This window comes from Triturus cristatus, chromosome 4_1 (genome assembly GCF_964204655.1).
Source record: "Triturus cristatus chromosome 4_1, aTriCri1.1, whole genome shotgun sequence".
Taxonomy (NCBI): domain Eukaryota; kingdom Metazoa; phylum Chordata; class Amphibia; order Caudata; family Salamandridae; genus Triturus; species Triturus cristatus.
In genome coordinates, this window is record NC_140585.1 from 649818196 (window position 1) to 649834680 (window position 16485).

Here is a 16485-nt window from a genome sequence, read left to right on the forward strand (position 1 = left end):
CACCTTTTGAGACCATTCCTTCAGTACATCAAGCTCTAACTATGGCAACTAATGTGACAGTCGCCATATTCAATGAGCCTGAATATCCCTTCAAAAAGAATGTTAATTGCAAAACTCAGACGTCGTGATTGCTGCAAATATTTGGGATTGTGTAAAAACATAACTTACTGATAACAGTAGAAATGACTCCAGAAGGTAATAAAACAGTGTGACCTGCACGGGTTATAATGTACAGAGAAGTATATGAAATGAAAAGAGAAAAAGGAACATACAAGCACAAGCTGACCTGATAGGAAAAATAAATGAGACATAAAAATATGATAGCTTTTTGACCAAATAAAAAACACAGAAAAAATGTTCTGATGTGGTTCGCTCGCATTTTTATAGATCCAAAACAGCCTTTACTTTTCGAAAATATATTCAGAATTGTTCATTTTTTGAATGGTCATTGTTTGCATTGAAAAAAGGTAAGTCCATAGGAGCAAAGGCTTGGAAGTACAAGGTGGACACCTCATGGATATAATGCCCACAAATATGGCTGAACACAAGAGACAATAGAGTTCTTCGGTACATCAGTGTCTAGAAGCATAGTGAAAGAGGAGAACCACAGGGGTCTTCTGAACTTTGACTGATCAGCTTTGAGTCTAGGATAGGGTGGGAGTGGGTTACAGAGAGTGAAAGCTTAAAAATGGAGGACTCTATCATAAAAAGCTTGTGCTTTAGCTGGAGAATATGCTGCAGATGTTGGAAGGCCAACATTACACATCTGGGGATTTAATGAGTCATGAAGGCGAAGGTTTCCACCATAGATAAAGCGGAATGCATCGTTTTGGACGGGCTTTAGTTTCTAAGCTGTAGTAATTTGAATGACAGCATAGATACATTGCGATAGTCAGGATATCACAGGAGCACTGTGAAGATAGGAAGCGTCATCTTAGCAACAATAAAAGGGGGTTGACTTCCATTAGTAATCTTAATTAACTAAAAGTCTAACATTGGTTTGGCATTCACCTATATCACAAAAACAAGCCGAATTAAAAGTCACCTCCAGGTGGTGAATTTGGTGCTTGTGGGTGCCCCCTGGAGCTATGCCACATATGTCTTAGGGGGCCTGGGGGAAAGGGCATTCGAGTATTCACCTTAAGTGACTGTTCATTTCAAAGTGAGAGAAGTGGTGTGCCCGAACTATGATGTCACAGTCACTTGCTATACACAGGTGTTTTGAAGTTTGGATTTTAAAAGGACTCTTTAGAAGAGAGATTCTTACTGCCCACTTCATCTTCCTAGTAGTAACCTCAGCAATAGGGGGTTCTGCCGATAGGTTGTATTAGGAGGATGAGGGCTGTAGGAAGCTTGAGTTCAATCGCATGAAGCTGTGAAAAAGCATATGTGAAGGATTTTTTTAAAACTCTTTTTGAGATCCGGTCCTGTAGCACAAGGGGGTCAGGTAGAGTGGTCTTGAAAGGGTCAGTGATAGCACGGAGGCAGTTGCTGGGTGTATGAGAGTAGGATCTGCACTTATGTTGCCCTCACTTTTTTTCTGATGTATACACTGGTTTCCGGCTATAGTCTGGCTAGGTACGTGCTAATCAGGGTCCCAGTCTCTCTGTTCTCTCTAAACGACTTGGTGTGCATATTAGATGCACTAGTGATTGGATACTGTGGTACCTTATGAGCCCCTAGTATATGGTACCTTAGGTCCCTAGTGCATAGGCACTTCACAGGCCTACCAGGGGCTGCAGCATGTATTATGCCACCCCTGGGAAACAGATTTAATCTGACACCACAGGCCTGCTACTGAAACCTGGGTGAGGTAGTGTTAGCACTCCTCACAGAGGTATAGGTTTCTATATCTCACCATACACACACATATAAAGCCATCCCTATGGCAGGCCCTATCAATCCTGAGGGCAGGGTGCTTGGTTTACTATGTGAGGGGGTGCCTCTGCATGAGCAGGACCCCTCTGCAGCTGGCAGAGTCTATTCTCTGTGGCTGTTTGTGAATGCGGTTAAACCATATACTCCTTAGTGCATTATAACCCAACGGTAAATGCTAACTTTGCAATGACTGCATCAAAACATGTCATGTTTGGTGTCAAACAACTTGGAATCATACCCCCACACCAGTTACTGGTGTGGGAGTATGATCCCACCCTTCTAGAGGGGACGACATGTACCTACTGTGGTAACACGGTAGAAATCTGAAAGAGCCTTGGCATCACAAAATGGATGCCACCAGCACAAACACTGGGCTGCCCTCCTGCTGCTGACCGAAACTCACAGTGGAGGAGGCCCAACAATAGGCATCCTGTCACAGGGAGGTGTCACCACCTTCCAGACAGGATTTAGTGTATTGGAGCTGGGTGGGTGCACTTTTAGAGTGCTTTGAAGTCCTGCACTGGGGGAGCAGTAGGCTCCTCTGTGCATATGCCAGCTCAAACCAGTTCAGGGACTACCTGTCCCTGCTCTGGTGTGAAACGGGACCACGGGAAGTGGGTGTAACCACCCCCTACCCTGACCCTCCCAGAGGAGTGGTCATAGAGCTAGTCCCTCCCCTATCTTCAGTATAAGGTAGCAAACTTTGCCATTGCAAAGCAGATAACCCTGGACAACGGTCTACAAAGAAGAATCCTGGCCCTTCGATGTTCCACTACCTTTGGAAGACAGAAGAATCTCCCTTGGAGTCAAGGAGTGACTCCCCTGCTTGGCAGGCACCAACATCTTTAATCAACAGTCGCAAACTTTCCCGCTCCTGCCGGAGTTCAAAGTCCCTGCAGCCCTGGAAGTGGATTTCTAGACTTCTTAACAGCCATTGTGAGTCCCCAGCTGAGCTGAGGCGAGTGGACCCCACAAGTGATGAGGAACAGCAATACCCGGGTACTGTGTACTATTGTCAAGTGCAACCCCTTCACAACGTTCTATGAACTTGTGCATTGGACCATTTTTGGCCCAAGCCTCCAGCAGGTTTTGCAGCGAAAATCAGAGGCCTACCCCGTACCGAGTGACCGTGGGTTCCTGTGAAGCATTTCCTCAAGAGTCTTCTTCGTGATCCCTTGCCTGTTGGCTTGTGGGTCCCCCGAAGACTTTCTTATCAACTCAAAGGGCTCCTCTGGTTGCTCCAGGCCTGCCCTCACTCACCCTCACTGGGTGAGTCCCTCAAACCTTGCTGGTCTACAACGCTGACCTTCTTTGATTTCCACAAGACTTGCTGTTGCCAAGACTTGTTATCTCCAATCTGGTTGCCAACACCTTAGTCAGCTGCAGACTTTGTGGGACACTCCAAATCCAGCTGCTAGTCATCGTCGATCTCTCCTGAACCTCGTGAGCAAAGAGTCAAAACACCATCGACGACCTGAAATCACCCAGCATCCGTGGTCAGCCATCTTCCTGGCCACCGGTCACTGGCAAGTGACTTTGAACACTGTCCCTTCAATTTTCAGGTCATCTCCATCTTGAATCCACCCTTGGATTCCACCAGACACTTCTTCAGTCGACGCAAGCAGCAAGTCTTCTTTAGTCTCCATAGAAAACAGCGACGCAACCCGACACCAAAAGACACCTATGCACCCGGCTTCCCTGGGTGAGGTAACTCGTGCACTCCGGTGCCATAGTGTGTGTTGGCCCTCAAATTACTTACTTTGTAAGTGGCTTGCTTGTAGACTTCCTCGAAGTACCCTAAAACTTTAAAAATCAAACCGCGACTTGCTCCATTGTAAGCAATAGGGAACCCGCGGCTGTGTTCACACACTGCACGCGTCTCCCGTGGGCCTGTTACTTACCTGCTTTCACTGCAGTAGTGAAGCCCCAGAGATTCTACAGGCCCTAGGCCTTGTCATTTTGCAAGTCGACTTTCTTAACCCATTTTTTTAGTATATGATCTGGTATGCCCCTAGGGCTCCAGCCATATTTGTGCTTAACTTATTGTGAAACGTTGATATTTGAATGTGTTCCTGGCTTCTAATCTCATAAAGAGATTAGTAGAGTGTGTCTAGAAATAAATACATATATATTTGATATATATACCTGTGTAGTGTCCTTTCATTTGGTAATTCAAGATATTATAAGGTAAAACAAGCTGCTTTACATTCCTCAGAGACTTAGCCTGAAGGCTGCTCTCCACAGCTATCACTAAGATAGCTTTCTTTAAAAGGTTGTCTTAAACCTATCTACCATAAGAGTCTAATTGGACTGGTGCAAGGTGGCCACTATAACTAGTGACCAGCATATGCCAGGCCAACTTCTCACATTAATGGGCAGCGTGTGGGATTCCAGCTTGCCATTGTTTTACCAGAAAATCTCTATTTGAATTACTAACTGAAAACCACTTAAGGTACTCAAGGTACATATAAAAGTCAAGCATAGTATCAATAAGTTCTACTGAACTTAGAGTTGTTTGTGAAGGGATAGCACACCCTTGCTACAGCTCAAGCTAGGATCAGTAGGCCACAAACTAGTGTAGGTAGTGCAACACTGCATAACACTAGAATGTCCTTAAGGGATGGAGCCAGTGGGTCCACCCAACCCCAGGATAAGGACATGACCTTCTTTGACTTGAAGGCCATGTGTGTTTCAAGACACCTGGGATTAGGACAGAGTCCCTCCACACTACACCTGATAAATCTACTTTTAGACTGGCTCTAGGAGCTGGTGGATCTGGATCAGGGGGTGGGTCAGCCATAGTCTCTGGGTCTGATGATGAAAATCAAGATGACCTGGAGTCTGTGATTGAAGGGCCAGACCCAGAAAGGTCTGAACAGGACAGAGGAATTCTCCCCAAGAGAGTTGGCAGAGTGGAAGAGAGGCCTAGGTCCCTTTCAAGGGAATCTAACCACTCATATCACTCTGACAAGGATTCTGTCCATCAGAGGAACTCATACTTACATAGAGAGACCTCCTCTGAAAGAAGGTACAAGATGCTCCAGTATGAGGAAGCTAGGCTTGCCCTCAGAACCAAGCAATTGGCCTTAGATAGAGAAGCCTTTGAGCTCCAGAGAGCTTCTAGAAAAGAGGGGTTAGATACCCCTGGTGGCAGCAACAGTGTCCCTAGAGGCAGAGATTACATTCCAGAACATAGGAAGCTGTCCAAGGTTGTTCCTCCCTATCAGAGTGGGAATGATATCCACAAATGGATAACTGCTATGGAGAGGGCCTGTAAAGTTCAACAGGTCCCCCAGAAACAGTGGGCAGCAATCTTGTGGCTCTCCTTTTCTGAGAAAGGTAGAGACAAGCTCCTCACTGTTAGAGAAGAGGATGCTAATGATTATGAAGCCCTGAAGAGTGCTTTGATTGATGGGTTTGGCTTAACCACTGAACAGTACAGGTTGAAGTTCAGAGATACCCAGAAAGCACAGACTCAGGATTGGACTGACTTTGTTGATTGTGCAACCAAGGCTCTAGAAGGTTGGCTGGTTGGTAGTAGAGTTACTGATTTTAAGGGATTGTATAATCTTATCATGAGAGAACAGATCCTTAATAATTGCCAAAACCAGTTGTTGCATCAGTACCTGGTGGACTCTGATCTGACCTGTCCCCAAGAATTGGGAAAGAAGGCAGACAAATGTATCAGAACCAGGGTGAGGCAGAAAACCCAGAACCAAGGGGGTGACACCAAGAAGCAAGATCCTAAAGGCTCAGATAAAGGTGGGGATAAGGTAAAAGACCAGAAGTCTTCACAAGGGCCCCAAAAATCTGCATCTGGTGGGGATTCACAGTCTACAAAGTGAAAAGGCCACAAGAAGCCCTGGTGCAAATTCTGTAAACAGAAAGGGCACTGGACTTCTGATTGTACCAAGTCCAAAGACCAAACCACCACCACCCCAGCCCCTAAGGCAACTGTTCCCCCTAGTGCAGTCATTGGTGGAGGTGGTAATCAGAATAAGGGTGTAGTAGGGTTGACCCTGGGTTCTGATGTGGACTGGCCTAGTCAGAGTACCAACACAGGGATTGCTAGTTTGTGAGGGAGACCTTGATATGTCCTTCCTAGTGAGCCCCAGTAACCTGGGCAAGTACAAACAGCAGCCTATAATCAATGGCAAACAGGCTTTGGCATTCAGGGACACAGGTGCTAGTGTCATCATGGTGGCAGAGGATCTAGAGGACTCTGCACAGATCATCCTGGGTTAACTGTACCAGGTTACCAATGCAAACAATGTCAGGACCAACCATAGCCTGGCAGTTGTGAATTTCTCCTGGGGAGGGGTAACTGGCCTCAAGAAAGTAGTAGTCAGTGCAGACCTCCCTGTTGAATGTCTATTGGACAATTGTTAGACCTTGCATCTTTTGGCGTCGTTACCCCTGACTTTTTTGCCTCTACCTCCTGTATTTTTTGATGCTATGCTGGATGTCGTTTTTACTGGTATAGATGCTTTGGGCACTTTGCCACTGCTGATCAGTGTCAAGGTGCAAGTGCTCCTAGGGAAATTGTGATGTAATTGGCTATACATGTTTGGCATATTTGTTCTACCTGCAAGGCCCTAGTAAAGTGCACTGAGAGTGCCAGGGCTGGTAGTACAAATGCTACTAGTGGGCTGCAGCACTGATTGTGCCACCCACAGGAGTAGCGCTAAAATAATGTCTTAGGCCTGCTTGCAGTGCCTATGTGCAGTCCAGGACTGCCATGTCGACCTGGCCAGTGCAACCACTGACCAGGCCTTATCCTTCCCTTTCTTTACATGTCAGGCATCCCTATGGTGGCCCTAGGTACCCCCCTGGGCTGGGTGCAGTGTATCTGAAAGGTTGTGCATGTACTGAGGTGTGTACTAACATGCCCTGGTAGTGAATTACAGCCATTTTCATTTTTCACTGCTGAGAGGCTATCTTGCCCATAGGACAGAATGGGGGGGGCTGTTTACATGCCTATCTTCCCCTAAAGGCAAGATAGAAAATCCAAGTTTGGTATCTTTGTGTTCAGAATTTAATTATACATCTTTTTAGCAAGATGGTTTTGAAATTCACTGTGTGAGAATATCACTTTTTAGAAAGTAGCTATTCCCCTGTTTAACCTTCCTGTGTGCCTGTGTGCAGATTGGCTGACTGGTGTCATGTGATGCGCTAGGTGGCTCCAGTAGTCTGGATGAGTCAGCAACAGGGTGAATAGGGAGATCTGCTCTAAATGGGTGGGAGGAGTAGCCCCTGGGTTTGAGTTGGGCTGCCTCTGCCAGCACAATGCCGGCTCCACCCCCTGCTGGCCAGGCTGAGGACTCTGCCTCTGCCAGCACAAAGCAGGCTCCACCTCCTGCTGAGCGTCTAACGACCCTGCCCCTCACTCTGAAAGGAACCAGGTGCTCCAGGGCAGAGCACACCCAGGAACCGGTTTGAGCAGGGGAATCCCCCCACTGAAACAAAGAGAGACAAAGACTTGGAGGGGTATAAGAAGAGGACCCCAGACACCTAAACTTTAGATCACTGTGGAACTAAGAAGGAACCTCTGCCAAGGAGAAAGCTGGAAGGAACTGAAGAGGAGAAGACTGCCTGCTTGCTGTTTTGCTTTGCTGCCAAGGAGAGGGGAAGGACTTTGCTGTGTCCCTTTCTTTTGATTCTGATCTCCAAGGGCCTGAGGAGAGCTGGCTCCCTGTTAAGAAGTCCCAGGAACAAAAGGACTTCACCAACAGCTCCCCTGGAACTCTACTGAGGGAGTTCTGACCTGCCTTGAAGTGCTTGCCTAGTCTTGGGGCCTCAGGAGGTCGTTTTGCTGTGTTTGGGAGCTGGAAAGCAGAAGCGTGAACAAAAGTAACTGGTACCCATCGCATCATCCATTTTAGGGACGCATCATCCGGTTGCGAGTTGCAAGAGCGAGAGTGAGAGGAGAATTTCATTGCGGCGTCATCGCAGCACCCGGAGTCCCCGCATCACCGAGTGCGTCGAGCATCGTCCCGGTGCGTGAAGATTCTTGACGCTGCGAGGGTCGTCGCAGAACCAGTTTGCAGGCTGCACCACTGCCGGTGCGTGAAAGTATCCGGTCGCTGTGTGTGTCGACGCAGAGTCCTGTCCCGTGACGCATCGAGGGTTGCGGCGCCAGAAGTCAGCGCTGCGCCACGCATCGCGCCGCATCGAAGATCGTCGCATCGTACCTGTGTGTGAAGCTTCCCCCTAAGAAACCTACACCACGAAAGCCAAAGTGATCGCATCCTCCCCCTACAGGTCGGAGCCGGCGCATCCACCTCTGCTGCGTGAAACAGGGCTGCTGCAAAGCCTCCCCAAGGTCTCAGGAGTATCGCATCGCCTTTGCCATCTTCATTGTTATAGCTTTTGGGAACCTTAACGCAACTACAGGTACTGTTGGGCACGAGAGTGTCGCATCTTGTGCATTGAGAGTCGCATTGTGCAGGACACTGATTTTTACATCCTGGAGTACTTTCCGCAAACTCTTGAACTATCTTTAAAGTAACCTTTTTAATTGTATGTTGGTTTTTCTGTAGTATTTGGTCTTGGGAAGTTTTTAGTAAAGATACCTTATTTTTCTAAAACTGGTGTGGAGTAAATCTGTGGTGTTTTCACTGTGTTACTGTGAGTGTTGGTACAAATACTTTACACATTGCCTTTGATAGCCTAGACTGCTCAGGCCAAGCTACCTAGAGGGTGAGCAGGGGTTATCTTAACAGTGTATCCCCCTTTCCCTGACTAGAAGCAAGGGTCCCTACTTGGACAGTGGTACCTACCCTGCCAACTAGAGACCCCCAGATCTAACAACAATGATCTGGAGACTTCAGCCTGGTCTGAAGTGGAGTTATGGACTCATGCTGAGATGTTGGGCATTCTTCCGAGGTATTTGCTCTGACCAGGTCACAGGCCAAAATGCATAAAGCTGAACCCGCTCTGGATCCTGAAACCATGGACCAGATGCTACCCAAGAGGAGGAGAAGAAGGGTTAAGGCAGTGCCTTCTCATCTGTCTCAGATCTCAGATTCCCCTCCTGAGGGAGGAGAAGCAGAGCCTGAAGAAGGAACTGCCCCAGAAGAGCTTGAGCCTGGTCAGGTTTAGTACTTGGGGGCAGGGGGACCTTCCAGGGAAGATGTGAGCAAGGAGCAACAGTGCTGCCCCTCTCTTGAACCCCTCAGACAGCAATATGCTGCTGTGGCTGCTGGGAGTGCTACTGGGTCCCATAAAGTTTATTGGGATGAGGGACTCCTATATTCTGAGGCTAGAGATCCTACCCCTGGAGCCACCAGGAGGTTGGTAATACCTCAGAGGTTTAGGGGGTTCCTCTTCACCCTAGCACATGACATCCCATTGGCAGGACACTTGGGCCAAAACAAAACCTTGGACAGGCTTGTCCCTCATTTTCATTGGCCACACATGTCAGAGGACACCAAGGAGTTTTGTCGCTCCTGTGTCACTTGCCACGCCAGTGGCAAGTCAGGTGGCACAACAAAGGCCCCCTTGATACCACTACCTGTGGTGGGGGTTCCCTTTGAAAGGGTAGGGATTGATATTGTTGGTCCCCTTGACCCTCCAACAGCGTCTGGGCACAGGTTTATCCTGGTGGTAGTGGATCATGCCACCAGGTACCCAGAAGCAATTCCCCTCAGGACCACTACAGCCCCTGTAGTGGCAAGAGCCCTCATTGGAGTCTTCTCCAGAGTGGGTTTCCCTAAGGAGGTTATATCTGACATAGGTACCAACTTCATGTCAGGGTATCTAAAAGCAATGTGGAAGGAGTGTGGTGTAAACTACAAGTTCACTACTCCCTATCAACCACAATGCAATGGGTTAGTTGAGAGGTTCAACAAAACCCTAAAGGGAATGATTAAAGGCTTCACAGAAAAGCTTAGGCGAAAATGGGACCTTTTACTTCCCTGCCTTCTGTTTGCGTATAGGGAGGTCCCACAGAAGGGGGTTGGCTACAGCCCTTTTGAACTTCTATTTGGGCACCCTGTCAGAGGCCCATTATGTTTGGTGAAGGAGGGATGGGAGTTACCTCTCAAACCTCCCAAACAGGATGTGATGGACTATGTACTTGGTCTCCGCTCCAGGATGGCAGAGTACATGAAGAAGGCAACTAAAAACCTTGAGGCTAGCCAAGAATTACAAAAAGCTTGGCATGACCAAAAGGCTGTCAGCCAGATCAGAAAGTGTGGGAGTTGGAGCCTGTGGCCCCATTATTGAGAAAAAGGGAGAAGTCACCTACTTGGTGGATTTGGGAACTCCCAGGAGCCCCCTGAGGGTGCTCCATGTCAACAGATTAAAATCATACGTGGACAGGGCTGACATGGGCTTGCTCATGGCAACTGATGAGGACCAGGAGGAGGAGCGTGACCCTCTCCCTGATCTGCTCTCACAGAACCCTGATGATGGGTCAGTTGATGGTGTTGCTTTGGCAAGCAGCCTCACTGAGCATCAGCAAACTGAGTGCATACAAGATCTGCAACAGTTCAGACATATGTTTAGCCTGACCCCAAGTCAGACTTCCTGGTGCACCCATGAGGTGGACACTGGAGACAGTTTGCCTGTCAAGAGTAAAATCTACAGGCAACCTGACCATGTCAGGGACTGTATCAGGACTGAAGTCCAGAAAATGTTTGAGCTAGGTGTTATTGAGCCTTCAGATAGCCCTTGGGCTAGTCCAGTAGTCCTTGTGCCTAAACCTCATACCCAGGGTGGTAACAAAGAAATGAGGTTTTGTGTTGACTACAGAGGCCTCAATGCAGTCACCAGGACTGATGCCTATCCAATTCCAAGGGCAGATGAACTAATAGACACTTTGGCCTCAGCCAAGTATCTCAGTACATTTGACCTTACAGCTGGCTATTGGCAAATCAAGTTAGCCGATGATGCCAAGGCCAAAACAGCATTTTCAACCCCTGGTGGGCACTATCACTTTGTGGTAATGCCCTTTGGTTTGAAAAATGCACCTGCCACTTTTCAGAGGTTGGTGAATAAAGTTCTGACTGGTATGGAAACTTTTTGCTCAGCTTATCTTGATGATATTGCTGTCTTTAGTTCCACCTGGCAGGATCACCTGGTCCACCTCAGAAATGTTTTGGAGGCCCTGCAAAAGGCAGGCCTCACTATCAAGGCCACTAAGTGCCAGATAGGGAAGAGTCAGGTTGTGTACCTGGGCCACCTTGTAGGTGGAGGCCAGGTTCAACAATTGCAGAACAAAATCCAGACCATAATGGAATGGGTAGCTCCAACAACCCAGACACAGGTTAGAGCCTTTTTAGGCCTGACTGGGCACTATAGGAGGTTTGTTAAAGGGATATGGATCTATAGTGACCCCCTTAAATGATCTTACCTCTAAGCAAATGCCAAAAAAGGTTCAGTGGACAGCTAGCTGTCAAAAGGCATTTGATGACCTCAAGCAGGCAATGTGCACTGCCCCCATCTTGCAGAGTCCAGACTACAAAAAGAAGTTCATTGATCAAACAGATGCTTCAGAGCTGGGTGTGGGAGCTGTACTGTCTCAACTTGATGATGAAGGTCAAGACCAGCCAGTAGCTTTCATAAGCAGAAGGCTGACCCCTAGAGAGAAACTTTGGTCAGCTATAGAGAGGGAGGCCTTTGCTGTGGTGTGGGCCCTGAAGAAGCTGAGGCCATACTTGTTTGGCACTCACTTCATAGTTCAGACTGACCATAAGCCCCTCCTATGGCTCAAACAGATGAAAGGTGAAAATCCTAAATTGCTCAGGTGGTCCATTTCCCTACAGGGGATGGACTATACAGTGGAACATAGACCTGGGACCCAACATGCCAATGCAGATGGACTCTCAAGGTATTTCCACTTAGAACACAAAGACTCAACTGGTCAAGGTTAGTTTAGTGTGCCTGCGTTTGGGGGGGGATGTGTAGGAGAGTAGGCTCTGCACTTATGTTGCCCCCACTTTTTTCTGATGTATACACTGATTTCTGGCTATAGTCTGGCTAGGTCCCTGCTAATCAGGGCCCCAGTCTCTCTGTTCTCTCTAAACGACTTGGTGTGCATATTAGATGCACTAGTGATTGGATACTGTGGTACCTTATGAGCCCCTAGTATATGGTACCTTAGGTACCTAGGGAATAGGCACTTCACAGGCTTACGAGGGGCTGCAGCATGTATTATGCCACCCCTGGGAAGCAGACTCAATCTGACACCACAGGCCTGCTACTGCAGCCTGGGTGAGGTAGTGTTAGCACTCCTCACAGAGGTATAGGTTTCTATATCTCACCATACACACACATATAAACCTATCAGCCACCCCTATGGCAGGCCCTATCAATCCTGAGGGCAGGGTGATTGATTTACTATGTGAGGGGGTGCCTATGCATGAGCAGAACCCCTCTGCAGCTGGCAGAGTCTATTCTCTGTGGCTGTTTGTGAATGTGGTTAAACCATATACTCTTAAGTGCATTATAACCCAACGGTAAATGCTAACTTTGGAATGACTGCATCAAAACATGTCATGTTTGGTGTAAAACAACTTGGAATCATACCCCCACACCAGTAACTGGTGTGGGAGTATGATCCCACCCTTCTAGAGGGGACGACATGTACCTACTGTGGTAACACGGTAGAAATCTGAAAGAGCCTTGGCATCACAAAATGGATGCCACCAGCACAGACACTGGGCTGCCCTCCTGCTGCTGACCGAAACTCACAGTGGAGGAGGCCCAACAATAGGCATCCTGTCACAGGGAGGTGTCACCACCTTCCAGACAGGATTTAGTGTATTGGAGCTGGGTGGGTGCACTTCTAGAGTGCTTTGAAGTCCTGCACTGGGAGAGCAGTAGGCTCATCTGTGCTTATGCCAGCTCAAACCGGTTCAGGGGCTATCTGTCCCTGCTCTGGGACGAAACTGGACAAAGGGAAGTGGGTGTAACCACCCCTACCCTGACCCTCCCAGAGGAGTGGTCATAGAGCTAGTCCCTCCCCTATCTTCAGTATAAGATAGCAAACTTTGCCATTGCAAATCAGATAACCCTGGACGACGCTCTACAAAGAAGAATCCTGGCCCTTCGATGTTCCACTACCTTTGGAAGACAGAAGAATCTCCCTTGGAGTCAAGGAGTGACTCCCCTGCTTGGCAGGCACCAAAAACCTTAATCAATGGTCGCAAACTTTCCCGCTCCTGCCGGAGTTCAAAGTCCCTGCAGCCCTGGAAGTAGATTTCCTGACTTCTCGACGGTAGAGCTGAGGCGAGTGGACCCCACGAGTGATGAGGAACAGGAATACCCGGGTACCGTGCACTATTGTCGAGTGCAACCCCTTCACGACGTTCTTTGAACTTGTGCATTGGACCATTTGTGGCCCAAGCCTCCAGCAGGTTTTGCAGCGAAAATCAGAGGCCTACCCCGTCCCAAGTGACCGTGGGCTCCTGGGAAGCATTTCCTCAAGAGGCGTCTTCGCGATCCCTTGCCCGTTGGCTTGTGGGTTCCCCCAAAGACTTTCTTATTGACTCAAAGGGCTCCCCTGGTTGCTCCAGGCCTGCCATCACTCACCCTCACTGGGCGAGTCCCTCAGACCTTACTGGTCTGCAACGCTGACCTTCTTTGATTTCCACAAGACTTGCTGTTGCCAAGGCTTGTTAGCTCCAATCCGGTTGCCGACACCTCAGTCAGCTGCAAACGTCGTGGGACACTCCAAATCCAGCTGCTGGTCATCGTCGATCTCTCCTGCACCTCGTGAGCAAAGAGTCAAAACACCATCGATTACCTGAAATCACCCGGCATCCGTGGTCAGCCATCTTCCTGGCCACCGGTCACTGGCAAGTGACTTTGAACACTGTCCCTTCAATTTTCAGGTCATCTCCATCTTGAATCCACCCTTGTATTCCACCGGACACTTCTTCAGTCGACGCAAGCAGCAAGTCTTCTTTAGTCTCCATAGAAAACAGAGACGCGACCCAACACCAAAAGACACCTATGCACCCGGCTTCCCTGGGAGAGGTAACTCGTGCACTCCAGTGCTCTAGTGTGTGTTGGCCCTCGAATTACTTACCTTGTAAGTGGCTTGCTTGTAGACTTCCTCGAAGTACCCTAAAACTTTAAAAATCAAACCGCGACTTGCTCCATTGTAATCAATAGGGAACCCGCGGCTGTGTTCACACACTGCACGCGTCTCCCGTGGACCTGTTACTTACCTGCTTTCACTGCAGTAGTGAAGCCCCAGCGATTCTACAGGCCCTAGGCCTTGCCATTTTGCAAGTCGACATTCTTAACTCATTTTTTTAGTATATGGTCTGGTACGCCCCTAGGGCTCCAGCCATATTTGTGCTTAACTTATTATAAAACGTTAATATTTGAATGTGTTCCTGGCTTCTAATCTCATAAAGAGATTAGTAGAGTGTGTCTAGAAATAAATACATATATATTTGGTATAAATACCTGTGTGGTGTCCTTTCATTTGGTAATTCAAGAGATTATAAGGTAAAACACGATGCTTTACATTCCTCAGAGACTTAGCCTAAAGGGTGCTCTCCACAGCTACCACTAGGATAGCTTTCTTTAAAAGGTTGTCTTAAACCTATCTACCATAAGAGTCGAATAGGACTGGTGCAAGGTGGCCACTATAACTAGTGACCAGCATATGCCAGGCCAACTTCTCACACTGGATTTGAGTAATATTAATCTGAATTTGAAGAATTAGAACATGTCCTCACATAGTCGTTGTGGAAAGGTCGAAATTCCAGGTGGGGGGATGCCGAAAAGTTCCATTGCTGAGCTTTATGTATCATTGTTATTGGATTGACGTGTTACAACGAAAAGGACCCTAGCAAAAGATTTTACTCACAAAAAACAAATTCGAAGAAATTAATCACGTGTGGATGTATGCTGTTGGATTTTCAGCATAATGCAATTAATCACTAAGCATGAGTCCTCATTAGTGAACAATTGAGTCATTTAGAAAAAAACAGACTGTTGGCTCTAACGAACTGTTCAGGAAGACATTAAGGTGGATCATCGAACAACGTGTCACTACATTTTTAAAACTAAATGCCTTTATACATATTTAGATATAAATATATGGATTTTTCAATCTCAAATAATCTCCGAATGATTTTACCTGAAGCAAAATGGCCATCATAGATGTAAGATCTTTTAAGTACGTAGCTACTAAAGGCCCTCTTGCATTCTACGAGTACATTAGATTCTATTTGCTCAAGTGGAATACTGGGAAGCTTGTATACAATCATAATATCGAAAGGGTAGCCAATGCGATTGGACATCTGAACAGTTACATTCTCAAAATAATACACAATCAGGTGCATTTACAAGTGCCACATCACCTTTACTCACGTCGATTTAAGGAAGCGGCAATACATAATAAAATTGGAATTGCAAACATATTTAAATTACCATGTCTGGTATCACTTACTTAATGCTTACCTCAAATTTGTCGAATGAGAGGGTCAGGTGAAACATACCTTATACATTAGTTAATAATATTGTCTTGAAAAATATATACTTATTACTTCACATTGTCAGTATATTTTGCTTATGCTAGAGATGCAACTTATATTGGTTTTTTTTCAAGAGCTTTTAATGGTGATCTTTGCTTCGAGTGTTTTTCGTCCCATACATTTTTACATTTTCCTGGCCTGTGTGCTTGGCAGAGCTTCATTGATTTGAACAGGTTTCTTCTTTGACGCTTTAAAATAATTCATACATTAAAATGTAATGCAAATGAAAGCAGCACCCAACCCATAATGTAACTAGCTAGAGCTTCTCTTTTCAAAGTACTAAGTCTTATCGCTGTGTCTAATGCATAATAAATATAACTATATATATATATATTCGCACATATATACACACATATATACATAACACGTTGACATTTATTATGATTTAAATTATACGAGTGAATGACTCGATGAGAAATATTGTAATAATGGACAGATAAAAAATGACTAGTAAAAAAATACTTGGAATGTACCTGCATCACAATAAGTAGGTCAAATACCAAGATAAAAGAAGCCAGGAATGCTCTTGAGACCTCGTCGCTCGGCAGAAATCCACGATTTAACTTGTCCCAGCTGATCCAGTCAGTAGTGATAACAAGCACAACAACAGAGGTCAGAGTGAACAGGACAGTCCTAGAAGAAGTAATATAGGCATTTTAGCTTGACAGGAATAGTGCTGCTTTACTTGTTTGATAGTTTTTTTTATCAGTCCTCTGGGAACTAGCGAATGTAACACAGCAAACATTGGGAAATCCAGACTCTTTGGCTTAGTGTGCTAACGCATGCAAATAAAGGCAAGTACTAATGCACAAACTACTGTGCCAAATGTGTGCAACCTGCCTCTTTCATCGGCTCCTATGTCTAAGGGCTAATTTGTATTCCTCAGGCTAGACTACAACCTACGGCGCACACAGCGGCATCCACAAACCATCTTCTCCTCCAGACAGCTGGCCACAGAAATTACCAAAAACACTTCTAGCTTATTCTCAGCAGGATCACCCAGGAAGACATGACACTGCACAATGTATAAACCTGTCTTCCCAATATTTTCTGTCATGGTTGATGTTCTGTTTTTCATTCAAGGTCCCTTTCCTGGGGTGTTTGCAGCACT

The 16485-nt window shown here is 46.7% G+C and overlaps 1 protein-coding gene across 1 annotated transcript in view; it reads right to left on the minus strand.

Annotated features, from left to right (window-relative positions):
• TMEM117 (transmembrane protein 117) overlaps positions 1 to 16485 on the minus strand; it is a 1887095-nt gene that overhangs the window by 412148 nt on the left and 1458462 nt on the right. The window contains exon 6 of the mRNA XM_085653044.1: positions 15848 to 16007. Coding sequence (XP_085509170.1) covers positions 15848 to 16007 — 160 coding nt within the window. The remainder of the gene's footprint in view (positions 1 to 15847; positions 16008 to 16485) is intronic.